Source organism: Poecilia reticulata, chromosome 18 (genome assembly GCF_904066995.2).
Source record: "Poecilia reticulata chromosome 18, P_reticulata-male-v2, whole genome shotgun sequence".
NCBI lineage: Eukaryota > Metazoa > Chordata > Actinopteri > Cyprinodontiformes > Poeciliidae > Poecilia > Poecilia reticulata.
In genome coordinates, this window is record NC_088847.1 from 25,604,257 (window position 1) to 25,617,932 (window position 13,676).

Consider the following 13,676-nt stretch of genomic DNA (forward strand, 5'->3'; position numbering starts at 1 on the left):
TAGCAGCAGCTGCTCCTGTAAGTAAAGCTGCCTTTGGTAATTTGACGGGTTGTGAATAAGACAAGTCATTACATTGTTATAAACATGAATAAGTCTTCATGAATATGTCATTTGATAAATCCTGACACTTTTAATGCAAAATGTCTTTGTTATGACAAATAACCAAGAAACCATTACTGATATAAATGTGTTATAAAAGTATTACTGATTGTGCTTTAAAAATTAGGTAACTTTATGTTATTAAAGGTAAAGTTTAATCAGTAATGATTTCTTGGTTAAAGTTGTCATAACAAAGACATTTTGAATAATGTCAACTTTGTATTAAAAGTGTCATAATTTACCAAATAACGCTTGTTATCCTGCCTTTTATGTGTTTTACTGTATTTAAACTTTAAAATTAGTTAAAATGTCTTTATTTCTTAATGAGTCCAAAGTTGGAGCCCAGCAGACTGGATTATTGATCAGGTCGTTTCTGCTGATCAGATCAAACTAAACCTTTAAGGTGAATGAAGGAGCAACAACAGAGGCTGAGCAGCAGCTGCAGCAACATGTTTGATAATGTGAGTTATGCAGATATGAGAACTACAGAGACAGGAAGTGGCATCAGACATGCAGGTAGGGGGCGGGGCTTGGGGTAAATACAGGTACAGTTTCAGTCCCAGCTGCTCCTTGGGATTTTCCAGAGAACTGAATATAAAACCAGTTTGTCATTTGATGCTTCAATGACATTTATACTACTACGTTTTCACTGAGAGTCCACTAAACACCAGATGGTTCTGGTTTGGGGCCAGAAGTCTGATTGGTTCTGTTACTGTGAGAGTATGGACATTAATCTGAGATTATGAATGAATAAAGTCAGAAGATGGCTACTAAGATTATTGAAGATGGTGGGGAGGATAGGGTTTTTTGCATTTTGTTTAGGTAGAAATATGTGTTGTCTGATATAAACTGCATCATATTAATAAAATAGGGGTTAAAACGTCACCTGAACATGAAGCTGCATCAGGATGAACCAGGATGTTCACCTGCTGCAGGTGTTCAGCTGATCTTTGTTTCTGGGCCACTTTGATTATGACTGAGAACAAACAGACTTTGTGTTTCCTGTTTGTTCAAACAGCCGAACAGCTTTCAGTCAAACCATTGAAACAACCGTGTTGAAAGTTCAGTGGAGGACGATGAAACCTTTTGGTCCCTGCTGTGAATCCATGTTGTAGCTGAATTATCTGAACATGCGCAGATCAGATCAGCCAGTTTAGTTGTTCGTTTCTCTTTCCACTCCTCCTCTAAACTCCTCCTTCTTCTTCCATCGACATTTTGGTCGACGCCACGTTGACGCTTTGCTCTCGGAACTGAATTTTCTTACATGTTTAGTTGCCAACTTGATCTAACAGGGTTTATATTTGAAGGTTAAATTATTTTATTCTAGAATTAAACTATATTTTAGTCAAACTGGTGGAACTAAAATACGAGGAATGGCGACTGGACCTGCTGCGTCACGGCTCCAAGTTCTTCACTTCGTTCTGTTCTTCCTGATCTTCGTCCAGTTTGGTTCTGCCGGTGAGTTTTACCTCAGATATGAAGAATAAACGATAAATAATGTTTATCTGATGGACCTCTGATATAAACTCTACTTTAATGCTGGTTTTACTCTGTCCGTCGTTCTGTTGTAGATGTTTGTTTTTTTTACATTGTCACCAAAACTCTGTCAGTTTCCTTGAATATGTATAAATATTGTTGGAAACTGAAAGAGTTACAGTGACGAACCCAGGTTAGAACTGGTTGAACTGGTTGAACCAGGTGTTTTCCTGCACAGTGAGGCTGGAGCTGCTGTCATTCAGAGTAATATCTGAGTTTTAATGTTGATGTTTGTTTTAAATTATTATCCAGCGTTTTTCTAAAAGAGGCCAGCAGGAGGCAGGAGACTCCAGAACGTTGTTACCCGTCATGATCCGTGTTTCTGTGTATTTATTGTAAGGTTTTTCTGTGTTCAGTCTCTGTCCTGTGAGTCTCTCTGCGTCTCGTTTCCTGATCCCTCCCAGTGAATTTAAATCAACCTGTTGTCTTTGTCTCGTCGGGTCCTCGAGAGTAGTAGTTGTCTACTGCGTGCTTGTCAGTTGAACTGTATAGTCCTGTTAGCTTAGCTCTCCTATTCAGTCTTCAGTGTCTTCAGTTGCTACCGGTAATTAGCTGTATGCTAACCTCCCTGCTCATCCTGGACTGAGCTTTTGTTCACCAATAAATCACCATTTTCATCTGCATCCTGGGTCTACCTGCGTCTCTCCTCTCCACCTCAAACTCCACTCCTTGACATTACCTGGGTTTTAGACAGGAAAGGCCCACAGCATCACTCAGATCTACTGTACTTGAACATGAAATTCAACATAGTTTATCTACATTTTGTTGAAGGATCAATACTTTTAGTATTATAACTGATTCAGAGGTTTTCATGGTTTTCAACATTTTTAACAAATACAATTCTCAGAATTGTGTCAAGCTTCTGCATTTAATCCCCTTTATTATAGCAATGCTAAATAAAATCCAGACCAATAAAATGTATTCAGAAGTTTGTTAATAAATAGTTCATAAGGACTTTGTAATCTCTGTAACATTTGTTAGACCCAGTACTCTGTAGAACCAGGTTTCACTGCAGGTTTTATTTCCACCTTTTATCATCTACAGACTAAAAACTTTAATGTCTCAGGCTGAGATTATTAGAACATCTGGAGCATCAGGTTTATGTCTTCTCACAGATTCTCAGTTGGATTTAGGTTTGAGATTTGACTAGGACATTCTAACATGAATGTGTTTTGATCTAAAGAGCTGAGCTCAAAATTATTCATACCCAAGCAGATTTAAATGTCGAATGATTTTTGGATTGCTTCTGATAGGAAGTGAGACTAATGCTGCAACTTGAAAAATAATAAAACTGTAAAAGTATCAATAAAATCATTGTGGGATTATTGATCAGAGCTCTGATGTTCACAGTTTGGGACGATGTTTTAGAAAAATGCTGCTTTAAACTGAACCACAACTTTTTCACTGTTAAAAACGATCAAAGTCCAACATCTGCTGCTTTTATCTGACTTCTGTGTTTTACCTCATGTATTTTGAGACGTTTTAGGATTTTAAACCATCAGTCCAGGATTCAGTTCTGTTAGTCGGGTTCTTATCAGACTTTCAACTTGACAGAAAATCATAAATCAGCCCTCTACCCATCCATACAGCTGAAAGCATAAGTTTACATACACTGAATAAAAACACACTGCCACCTGGTTTTCTTAAACCAAAACCTCTCATTTTAAATCAGTTATCAATATTATTTCTATTTGCTAAATGATACAATAATGACAGAATGAATCTGTTTAGTAATGAAAATGAAAGAAGATGGATGTGTCTTTATATTCATGGTATGTAAACTTCTGGTTCCGCCTGAACCATAAATCCTCTCTGCCTCCAGTTTTGCCCTCACTGGGAACCAGAAGCTGCTCCCTGACCAGAGGGCCAGTAGATCAGTGGTGATTTCTGGGTCTGTCTGAGCTGTGAGGGATGTGAACACCAACGTTGTAGGAGCTTTTCTACATACAACATGTTGTGTTAAAGCAGCTTCTCAGTTCAGGTTCTGTTGCTCTGCACGTTTCAGGTTTTTCCCTCTGAATAAATAATCTAGTTTCTATTTCAGCTCTAACATTTTTCACACTGCTGATGTTAAAACAAGCAAACAAGGTATTGTTGTGACATCGAGATTACAATAAGCTTTGTGGCGCCCTCTTCTGGGTGAAAATGATCATTGTCTATCATGAAATGCAATTACACTCTGACTGACCAGTGTCCTGTCCTTGATGTCCCATCAGGGTTCCTCCCTGACCTCTGACCTCTGTGTTGTTTCCTCTACTGCAGGAAAGACACAGCTGATCACAGCTGAACCTGGAAAAGACGCCGTCCTGCCATGTGAAGCTCCTGAGAAAAAACCTGTCATCATCGTAGACTGGAGCAGACCTGATCTGGAGGAAAATGATCATGTTGCTCTGTATCGAGATGGTGGGTTTGATAATGAGGGTCAGCATCCAGCTTATAAGAACCGAGTGGCTCTACAGGACAGAGAGATGAAGGATGGAGACGTGTCTTTGGTTCTGAAGAACGTGACGATTAATGATAATGGAACATATGAATGTAGAGTTGATGGGATTAAAAATAATCGCAGGAAGAGATCTCACCTGGAGAATGTACCCATCAGTATCGTCACCCTGCTTGTTTCTGCTCCAGGTGAGTCTGACTGGATCAGAACCTCCAGCTGCTTCATGGTTACTAATGAGAGAGAAACGGATCAGATCAGATGTTTGTGTTTTCTAATGATGTTGATAAGTTTGTAGAAATCAGCTGGTCTGAGATCAGCAGGTGATTTTCTTCAGTTATCGCCTACCTGTTATACTAACACCTGGTTCTGTTCTGTAGGAAACAAAGATGGACAAAAGAAGGATGGAGTGACCAACACTACACTGACAGCAGCTGGTGTCTCAGTTGGAGTCCTTGTTGTTCTATTTGCTGTTCTAGGTTTTCTGCTCTATAAGAGACGTAATAATAATGAGATGTCCATCAAAGCAGCAGAACTTCAGGCTATGAATGTTGAAAACCATCCAGAACCTGAAATGTGAACATTTAACATTCATTTCTAGCAGGAAGAGACTTTCAGCACTGAGACAGAAGATATGAAGTTCAGCTCCAACTGATTCACTTCACCTGTTTCCATCAGAGCTTTTACAGCAGAGAACGAACTGAATGTGAAAAGTTTGACCTGCAGCTTCTTTTTAAGGTTTTCCTGCTGTCTGAACAAAATAATATATTACATCTAAACTTCTCACCTAAAAGTTATGGACACTAATCAGAGAACCACAGAATAAAACAATCTACCTGCAGCTTAAAACAAACTGATTAGAGTTACATCCATGATGGGATGATGGTGGTGACTGGTGGGAGTTCGTCCTGGAATCGGTGGGTTGCCTGTTCAGTTCCTTCTCTGTCCACCTTTGTTGCGTCTTTGTGTGAGACTCTTCACTCATCTTCCCTTCTGGTGCTCAAATGACCTGATGGGTTTATACAACATGAACACTTCAGTACTTTATGGACCTGAAGCTCCTCCCTGAGGGCAGATGGTGGCCGGAGTGTGAGGGGCCCTTGACTGACCCCATCCAGTCACTGAATAGATGCTCAGACCAGATCAATGTGTGGATGAGACGAAACCTTCTGCAGCTGAACAGAAACCAAACTGATACATTATGTATGTACATGTTCATATATATAGCCTTGTATTATCTCATATCAATATTTAATCTTCTTTGTTTCACTATGTTTGTATTATTTTGTGTTTATTTTTTTGTTACTAAATAAATATAAAAAAGGTTATGAGTGGCTGTGTGCTTTGTAAAACACTTTTATCTCAAGTCAGAATATTTTATTTCTATTTTATTCTGTTTTCTCCACTAAGAATATTTAAATATGCTGAACCATCAATCTAATTCAAAAATACTTTAAAAAAATAAATGTCCTTGCTTAATGACAATTGTTTTTATAAGGTTTCCAGTAAAAAAGGTGTGAAAATCTGTTTATTTAGTGAGTTTTTAATTAAATGTGTTGATACTTCATTGCTCCTGCCAAACGTAAAACTCTGAGAAGAGCTGTTGACCTCTCCAAGATGGCCGCCCTACGTCACATCAGCAGCACCAGGTAAGATGAAGCGTCTCTTCTTAGTCTGTGGTGCAGAGTATTGGGTTCAGCACCAGCCCTGTGAAGAACCAGGGCTGGTGCTCAGTGCTGAGGAGAGCTGGGATCCTACTCTCTGGGATCCTACTCTCTGGGATCCTGCTCTCTGGGATCCTACTCTCTGGGATCCTACTCTCTGGGATCCTGCTCTCTGGGATCACTCTGGGATCCGTCTGTCAGGGAGTCCATCATCCAGCAGCAGATGCTGTGAGGGGAGACCCAGGACCCTTGATGTCCTCACCAGTTTACTTGGTAAATATGGAGGACCAAAACTGACATAATAATAAATAAAAGAATAAATATAGATCCAATAAACATGTCATGAGAATTAATAATCCTTTATGAATATTTATGACTGTTGTCATAAAGCTTTATTTGGTAAATTATGACACTTTTAATGCAAAGCTGACATTACTAAAAATGTCTTTGTTATGACAACTTTGACCAAGAAATAATTACTGATTAAACTTTACCTTTAATAACATAAAGTTACCTATTTTTTAAAGCACAATCAGTAATACTTTTATAACACATTTATATCAGTAATGATTTCTTGGTTATTTGTCATAACAAGTGTCAGGATTTACCAAATGACACTTTATGACAACAGTCATAAATATTCATGAAGACTTATTCATGTTCATGACAGTGTTATGACATGTTTATAACAGTGTTATGACATGTTTATAACAATGTAATGACAGTCTTATTCATAACCCGTCAAATTACCAAAGGCAGCTTTACTTACAGGAGCAGCTGCTGCTACTCTACCAGCAGGGGGCAGCACCGACCTCCTTGCTGCCAGGTCCTGAAACAACAGAGAACATCTTCTGGCCGACTGACCCTCTGACTCTCCTCTTCCTCCATCACAGGAGGAAACCTGTCAGAGCAACAGAGACCAAACAAAAACTGATCAAAGCTAAGATGCTTTTAAAACACATGAAGACTGAACTGAAACTCAAAAAGTACATTCACTGGGACTTTCTGGTCCACATGTGCTGAACTGATTCCTGCTGTTTGGTGGCTGTTCACATGAATGAAGACAGAAATAGTTTCTAACTGGTTCAAATGAATAACTCAGAATATCTCAGGTTTCTAATTGTGTCACTGAAGCTGATTGAATGTTAACTGTAAAGTTACAGGACGTGTGTTTGATTCAACAGAAGTAAAAACATGTTCTGGTCTCTTGTTCTTTTATATAAACATTAATATTTTTTAGAGCGCCCTCTGCTGCTGAAGAAGCAAATTGACAAGACCAGAGCTCATCTTGACTTCCACTAACGCCAAGGTGTATCTGGTTTGTACTTTCGGGTTTAGAGGACAGAGTAGAACAGAACCACATGAGACAATGTAACAATCTTTACACTTTAGAGAAATAAAGAGAGTAACTAATGTCACAGAAACAAAAATTAAGATTCAAAAGTTCATGAAGTACATTAAATTGTTTCTAAAACAAGGAGAGAGAATCAGAACCATGTTCTACATGTGGAGCAAACTGAACACAGAGACGCTAAATGAGATGAGCGGCGAGAGAAAGCAACACTAAACAAGTCAACAGAGAAAACAAAATGTGCCAAAGGACACATTTAGCAACTCAGAAGCAGGTCAGGCTTTGTGTTTCCAACCACAGCTTCTGGTGGAGGCAGAAAATACGCAGCCTGCAGAATCAAAAGGTGCCACTTCCTTTCAGCCGACCTGCTGCTGCTGCATGACATGCTTTTTCTTTTTTTGTTGGGGAGAGACTAAAGTTGACAAATGTAAAATAAAGACAATGTCTTTCCTACTTATTATGGGTTGATATGGAGAAAGGTGGAGAGAGGGACATCTGGCTGGTCAGTCCTGGACACAATCAAATCTGGGACTTTCAGAAGATCCAAGCGGGCCACCTGCTGGACTCTGGTGGTGGCTACTGTGAATTCTGCTTTTTATATTATATAAATTAACATGCCTGAGTTGTTTATGGTGTGTGTGATGCTGGACAACTGTGTTTCATGATGAGAAATCTGAGAAACCTGCTTAGCCAGGTCCAATTTCTTTAAATTTGTTTTGCATAGTTTTATTTTCAAATCTCTGTGCTTCATGTACGTCATGTGTAGGTAGAGATGTAGAGTTTTTTCAGAGTCAACTCAGAGGAAACCACAGCGGTGATCTTCACACAGCAGGGCGGACGGTTCGTTTTAGAAGAAATCATTTCATCGCAGGTTTTAGCGATTACTGTCACGATGACGATTAAAACGTCCTTTCTGTTTCTGTTGGGTGAGTAAGATATGCTGAATAAATCAGGATAACTGTTTTATAATGACAATCAGCTCAATTAAGCAGATTGTTGCCCGTCGTTGGCTTAGCGTGAACAGGAAGTTGTTGATTAAAGTCGACTACATGCTCTGAAAACACACAGATAATCATTTTATGTATTGAGTCTGATGGTTTAGTGAATTAAAAACCATAAATCTACAGCTTGATTGTTTTCTCTCTTCAGCTCTGGACTCCCTGTTGTTCTGCTCAACATACCAAGGTTAGTAAATGTTAGCACAGTTTTCAAGGAAGTGAAGTCTCAAGTAGATGAAGTGAGGAAACTGTCAATTAAAATAAATATTAACTTCAGATGGAGTTTTATCAACGCTTTAGTGTGAGGGACCGGTTCCCTATGTGCTCTAGCCTTCATCTGATCTCGAGACCAAACAGTAATCATACAGTCGTCTTTGCTCGCATAATGTATTTAAGGGATTTCTTAAATATTTTCACTAAGATGGCTGAGCTGCAATGTAGGTAAACTAGTATCGTTGCAGAAGAGCAGCAACTCCAGTCTGATTTCTGTCTGGTGGGAACAGAAATACAGAGTCAAGGGGTCTGTCAGTCTGCTCTGACCAACAGTGGATCTGGTTTCCTGTTATAGGTTCTGGTCAGAGAGACCTGATTGGACTAGAGGCCTGAATCCCTGATTGTGATGTACCAGGGTTTCTGTGGAGCCCAACTCAGATGGTCTGGTTGTTTGTCTATTGTTAAGGAAAGTGGTTTGTTCTTTCATGCCAAAGAGGGCAGATAAGTTCTGGGTTGGGGAAGCAACACTAGATGGTCTCCAGGATCTAGGAGCTCCTGCTCTTATGACACTGCAGAGGTCTGTGAGAGCAGCTTGACCAATCTCATCACTTCTTACTGCCCAGCGACAGGAAAGCTTTTTACCACCTTGGTGTCCTCCGACTCCTCTTGCTCCTTAGCAGGAAACATTACTGAACAACTCTTAGTGGGGAGCCGACTCCCATCATTGACTTCAGGAACATTCATGTCCTTACACTGCTCTCTCCACCAAACCTGCAGTGACAGGTCAACATTTGTAGTTAATCAGAAAAGTCCACTCCCACTTTCACCGCTCCTTTCTCAAACTCTACCCTGCTCAATTTTGAATAACTTTATTACTAATCTGAATGAGACAAAGGAAAAAGGAGTTAACAAAAATGGTAACATGCGCGGACACAGCACCACAATCTTGTAAATACATGCAGAAGGACAGGCTGATTGGTCATTTATTTGGTTCTGGTTCTGGAGATGCAGAGCAGAATCAGCGTTGATGAGACGTTACCTACTGAAACAAAGTAGTCCCTGTTTTTATGTCAGATTTAAGCTAACTGAGTCTGGACCAGTGAGTCCAACCCACCTCTCCAGAGTTGGAGCCTGGTGGTGTATGCACAGGAAGTGGTGGAAGCTCAGATGACCAGTGAAACCTGAAAGTAAAGTTTAATTGTGAGCTTCAGCTAATCACTTCTATTAACCCAATAAAGACCTGAGGTGGAGTATTAATCATCATTAGGATTGCTTAGTCTCAGAGCAGATAGATATTTATGTCCTTCTGTTTTCCTTGCAGCTGCTCTGACTGTGAGTCCCAGCAGATCTCAGTTCTTTCAAGGAGAATCAGTGACTCTGACCTGTGAGGATGGATGGACTGTGAGGAGAAACACGACCAGAGGAACCAGGACTCGGTGTGAAGGATGGGGAGAAGCTGCTGGTTCTACCTGTAACATTGATTATATTTTAGTAAAGGACTCTGGTGTGTACTGGTGTGAGTCCACATCTGGATCCTCCCCCAGCAGCAGCAGCAGCATCCAGCTCTCTGTCTCTGGTAAGATCAGACTGTGGAGTTAGTGTTGCTGTGTGGAAATGGATGAAATGCTGTAGTTTGTCTCTGTGTTGAGGTGGATCAGTGATCCTGCAGAGTCCTGTCCTCCCTGTGATGGAGGGAGATGACGTCACTCTGAGCTGCAGAGCAAAGAGTCCAGCCCACAACCTCCCAGCTGCTTTCTATAAAGATGGCGTCTTCATTGGCAATGAGTCTTCAGGGAACTTCTTTCTCAACCCAGTGAAGAGATCTGATGAAGGTCACTATAAATGTAACATCAACGGTCAGGGAGAGTCTCCATCCAGCAGAATCTCTGTGGAAGGTCAGAGGATGAAGTGTGAACACACACACACACACACACACACACACACACACACACACACACACACACACACACACACACACACACACACACACACCACACACACACACACACACACACACACACACACACACACACCCACACACCCCCACACACACACACACACACACACACACACACACACATAAAGCGGTCCCTTGGTGCTCCCATCCATCATGCAAAATGAGTGTTTTTATCGCTTACATATATTTTTATTGGTACTTTGAGTATTTAAGGGTGCAAAAAAAAAAAATTATTCTCTCAGTACTGCATAGATATCTTTATGTCCTTTTTGGGTTATACATATTTTTCAATCTATTCATTGTTCTCTTTTCTCTTATGTTTTCTTGGCTATGATGTCACTGCATTTGCTGTGGAACTGATAAACAGGGTCATGACTTCTGGCTCATCAGTTTTGTGAATCCGCCATTTTATGTCTTGCAGTAATTTTGTAGTCCACATTCAGTTATGCTGAAGTTGCAAGTAGACAAGTCAAAATATTTGGTTCTAGTGTGTTTTAACCCACAGAATTCATTACATCGGCCTCCTTCATCGGAGCCTCTGAGATGCGTCTGGTTTGTCGGGTTATTTCTCTTGGGTTCCCACATCAGGGGGCGCAGTCTGTTTTTGGAGCACTGAAGGATGAGTGTTTCAGAAACCTCCACCAGTTTAAGAGGGATTTTCTGAAATACTTGGTCTGATTAAGGGTCAGTTCCTTCTCTCTGTGGAAACGTCGAACACAACAAAGCAATAGTCTGCTAATAACGCTAAAATGACAGCAAAGCTTATTTTAAACATTAATGTTGTGTGAATAATGACGTTCTGGTCATTGGTTTGATGGCGTTGAGCCTTCTGCTTCTGTTAGCGCTGTGTGCTAGCTGTTAGCTTCCTCCTTCAGGGTATAACTGCACGGCAGGTTTTAAATTTAATTATTTACATTTTTTGCTTGTTTTGTCTTGGGTAACCCATGATATAAATGTGTTAAGTTACATTATTGATCTCGTTAGCTAACTCCTTAATTGTGCTGAGACTTAACTTCATGTGCTAGCATTAATATTTTAGTATTAGTGTCTGACATGCATGTACACTGCAGTTAAACTACGCTCCATAGTTGGTATGGATGGTGAGGGTGTAAAACAGTAATGACATCATGATGATGCGTTCAGGTGAATGTGCGGTTCTGCAGGTTCTTCATTCTCCTGTTCTGGCCCAGACTCTGGCTCCAACACATGAGGCTGGATAGACAAGTCTAACATTGTTGACATCTTTAATAAACTTGGGAATAAAAAGTTTCTATGTTGGTAGATAATCATATCTCTGTTATCAAACTACAAAAATGGCTGAACAGGGTGGAGGGTGTGAAATATCTCTTTCACATTAAAAAGACCTCAAGTTGCTCTAAAACGCTTCAGAACTGGAAATTCAGACCAAAGCTTTTCAGTGGTTCACATATGAAAAGAAAAACATGATATATTCACTTTAAATAGTTACCAGATGACGGATTTTTGTGCTTTTCAAAGGTGAATTTAATTGCCACCAAAGCAGTTCATCACTTAGTTATCACCTCAAGTTGATACATCCTAGTGTGGCAGCGATGCTGGAGGGAGGAAGACGTGATCTGGGGGACTTTGTTTAATATTTACCTGCAAGATGAAATCGTGATGTCCAGAAAAGAGACATTGAACGAGAACCAGAAGGATATTAAGCATAGACTGTTAGAAGAAGCTCCATACGTCACACTCACCTGCGGTCACCTGAGACTGCTACTTGCAATGACCATAGTGAACTGCTACTTGGTGTAACAGTTCACTATGGTGATGACGACTTATGCCTGCACTCCTTTGCATTAACAGTGAATAAGTCTACTAAGCATCACTATGCAGTCGCACAAGATTAGGTAAAAAGTACGATCAGCAACAGACAGTGTTCAAGGCAGCAGCTGATATCCTGTTTGAATATCTGCCTTGAGCTGCACAGACCCTCCAGAGATCCAACACAGTGTCACTGGGAGACGCTGTGTTGGATTTGATGATGTTTTAACCAAACATTTAAAAATTGTTTGTCATTTTAAGCTTAGAATCAGAATCCCTGACTCAAGACTTGCCCACAAGATGGAACTTCACTTTACAAATGATCCGAAGAATCCAGAGAAATAACAATGAAATAACAAAACCTGACACATTTGGTCCGGTTTAAACGGACCGGAGTTCGTTTCTCCCATTGGTCTGGACCTTTTGTGCTGGTGTGAATACTCGAGCTAATCTGGGTGTGTCCAATGAGCTGGACCCAGATCCACTTTGTGAGCTGATCTCGGTCTGCTTCCAAACTAATTCTATGTAAACTTAACCTGCAATTTATTTTTCTTTTTGAGTCATTTTCAAATATATTCTGCCTGCAGGTAAACCTACAGTAGCCCTTCCGCCTCCAAAGCTCCGCCCCTCACATCAGACCCCCTGCAGCTTGTGCTCATAGTGATGCGCCGCCTGCTGGTCTTCTGTCCGTTCCTCATCTCTACGCTCCTCTTAGTGTCTTTTTATTAGGTAATGAACTTACAGCACACTGACATGTCAATAAACCCATTAGCTGATTTAAGAAAAGCACTGACCTATTAACACTTTCCCTCCTGTTATAGGGCAAGACACCAATGTCTCCAGCAGAGAACAGAAATCGGAGAGTTTCACCAAAGTACATCATCACCATCGTCATTGTTGTTTAGGAGAAGGGGCAGGGATTAAAGAATTTTAGCTAGTCTTTTTTCACCGTATTTTCAGATTCGGCATAAGAAATTAAATGTACAATACTTTGATAATGAAGCTACTCTATACTCTCATTTGCTTTCTTCATGAAACAAGTGTAACTGTCACAATCAGTAACACTTGGTCATCAAAATGATGTTTTCCTTAAGCTTTAAATATTTCTGAGACTTGGTTAAAATTTTTCATCTCATTAATTGCAGGATCTGTAATAAATTAATTACAGTTTGACTGTAAATATATGGACAAAATAAGCAAAACCCACTTTTAAATTATTGAATAAATAGACACATGAACTCAACATTAGTTGAGTTTATAGTTTTTTATCAGTTCTTCAACTATCAGATTGGATCAAAGTTAATCTTTCCAAAGCTTCAGGATTCCTGATCATCCATGGAGCTTCTTTAGAAAAGTGGACTGTGGACGCTGACATTAGCATTAGCTGCTACATGCTTAACATAGCGATGCTAGTACAGGCTAGCATAGCTTCACTGATAGGCTAACTTCTTTTAGCACAATTTGAACACCTCAAGTCTTTTCCAGCGTCCCATCAGATAATTTAGAAGCAGAAATCTCAGATACGCCATGTCGTCCATCACTCTCGTTAGTGTTCAGGTGCTGGATCTGTACACCGCTTTGCTCCGCAAAATACCTGAAGAAATAAATGTGCCCTGACACCAGTTCTTGGTCT

At 40.1% G+C, this 13,676-nt stretch overlaps 3 protein-coding genes across 3 annotated transcripts in view; 2 read left to right on the forward strand and 1 right to left on the reverse strand.

Moving 5' to 3' along the window:
• The window catches only part of LOC103460905 (uncharacterized), a 228,811-nt gene that overhangs the window by 166,943 nt on the left and 48,192 nt on the right, over positions 1–13,676 (reverse strand). The gene's annotated exons all lie outside the window — the stretch shown is intronic.
• Positions 1,261–5,398, forward strand: LOC145548711 (myelin-oligodendrocyte glycoprotein-like). The gene is made up of 3 exons (XM_081599634.1): positions 1,261–1,557; positions 3,898–4,263; positions 4,453–5,398. Exons 1-3 carry the CDS (start codon positions 1,473–1,475, stop codon positions 4,650–4,652), a joined length of 651 nt encoding a protein of 216 aa, XP_081455760.1. The 5' UTR covers positions 1,261–1,472; the 3' UTR covers positions 4,653–5,398.
• Positions 7,871–11,465, forward strand: LOC145548858 (Fc receptor-like protein 5). The gene is made up of 5 exons (XM_081599915.1): positions 7,871–8,013; positions 8,237–8,272; positions 9,620–9,874; positions 9,948–10,193; positions 11,446–11,465. Exons 1-5 carry the CDS (start codon positions 7,980–7,982, stop codon positions 11,463–11,465), a joined length of 591 nt encoding a protein of 196 aa, XP_081456041.1. The 5' UTR covers positions 7,871–7,979.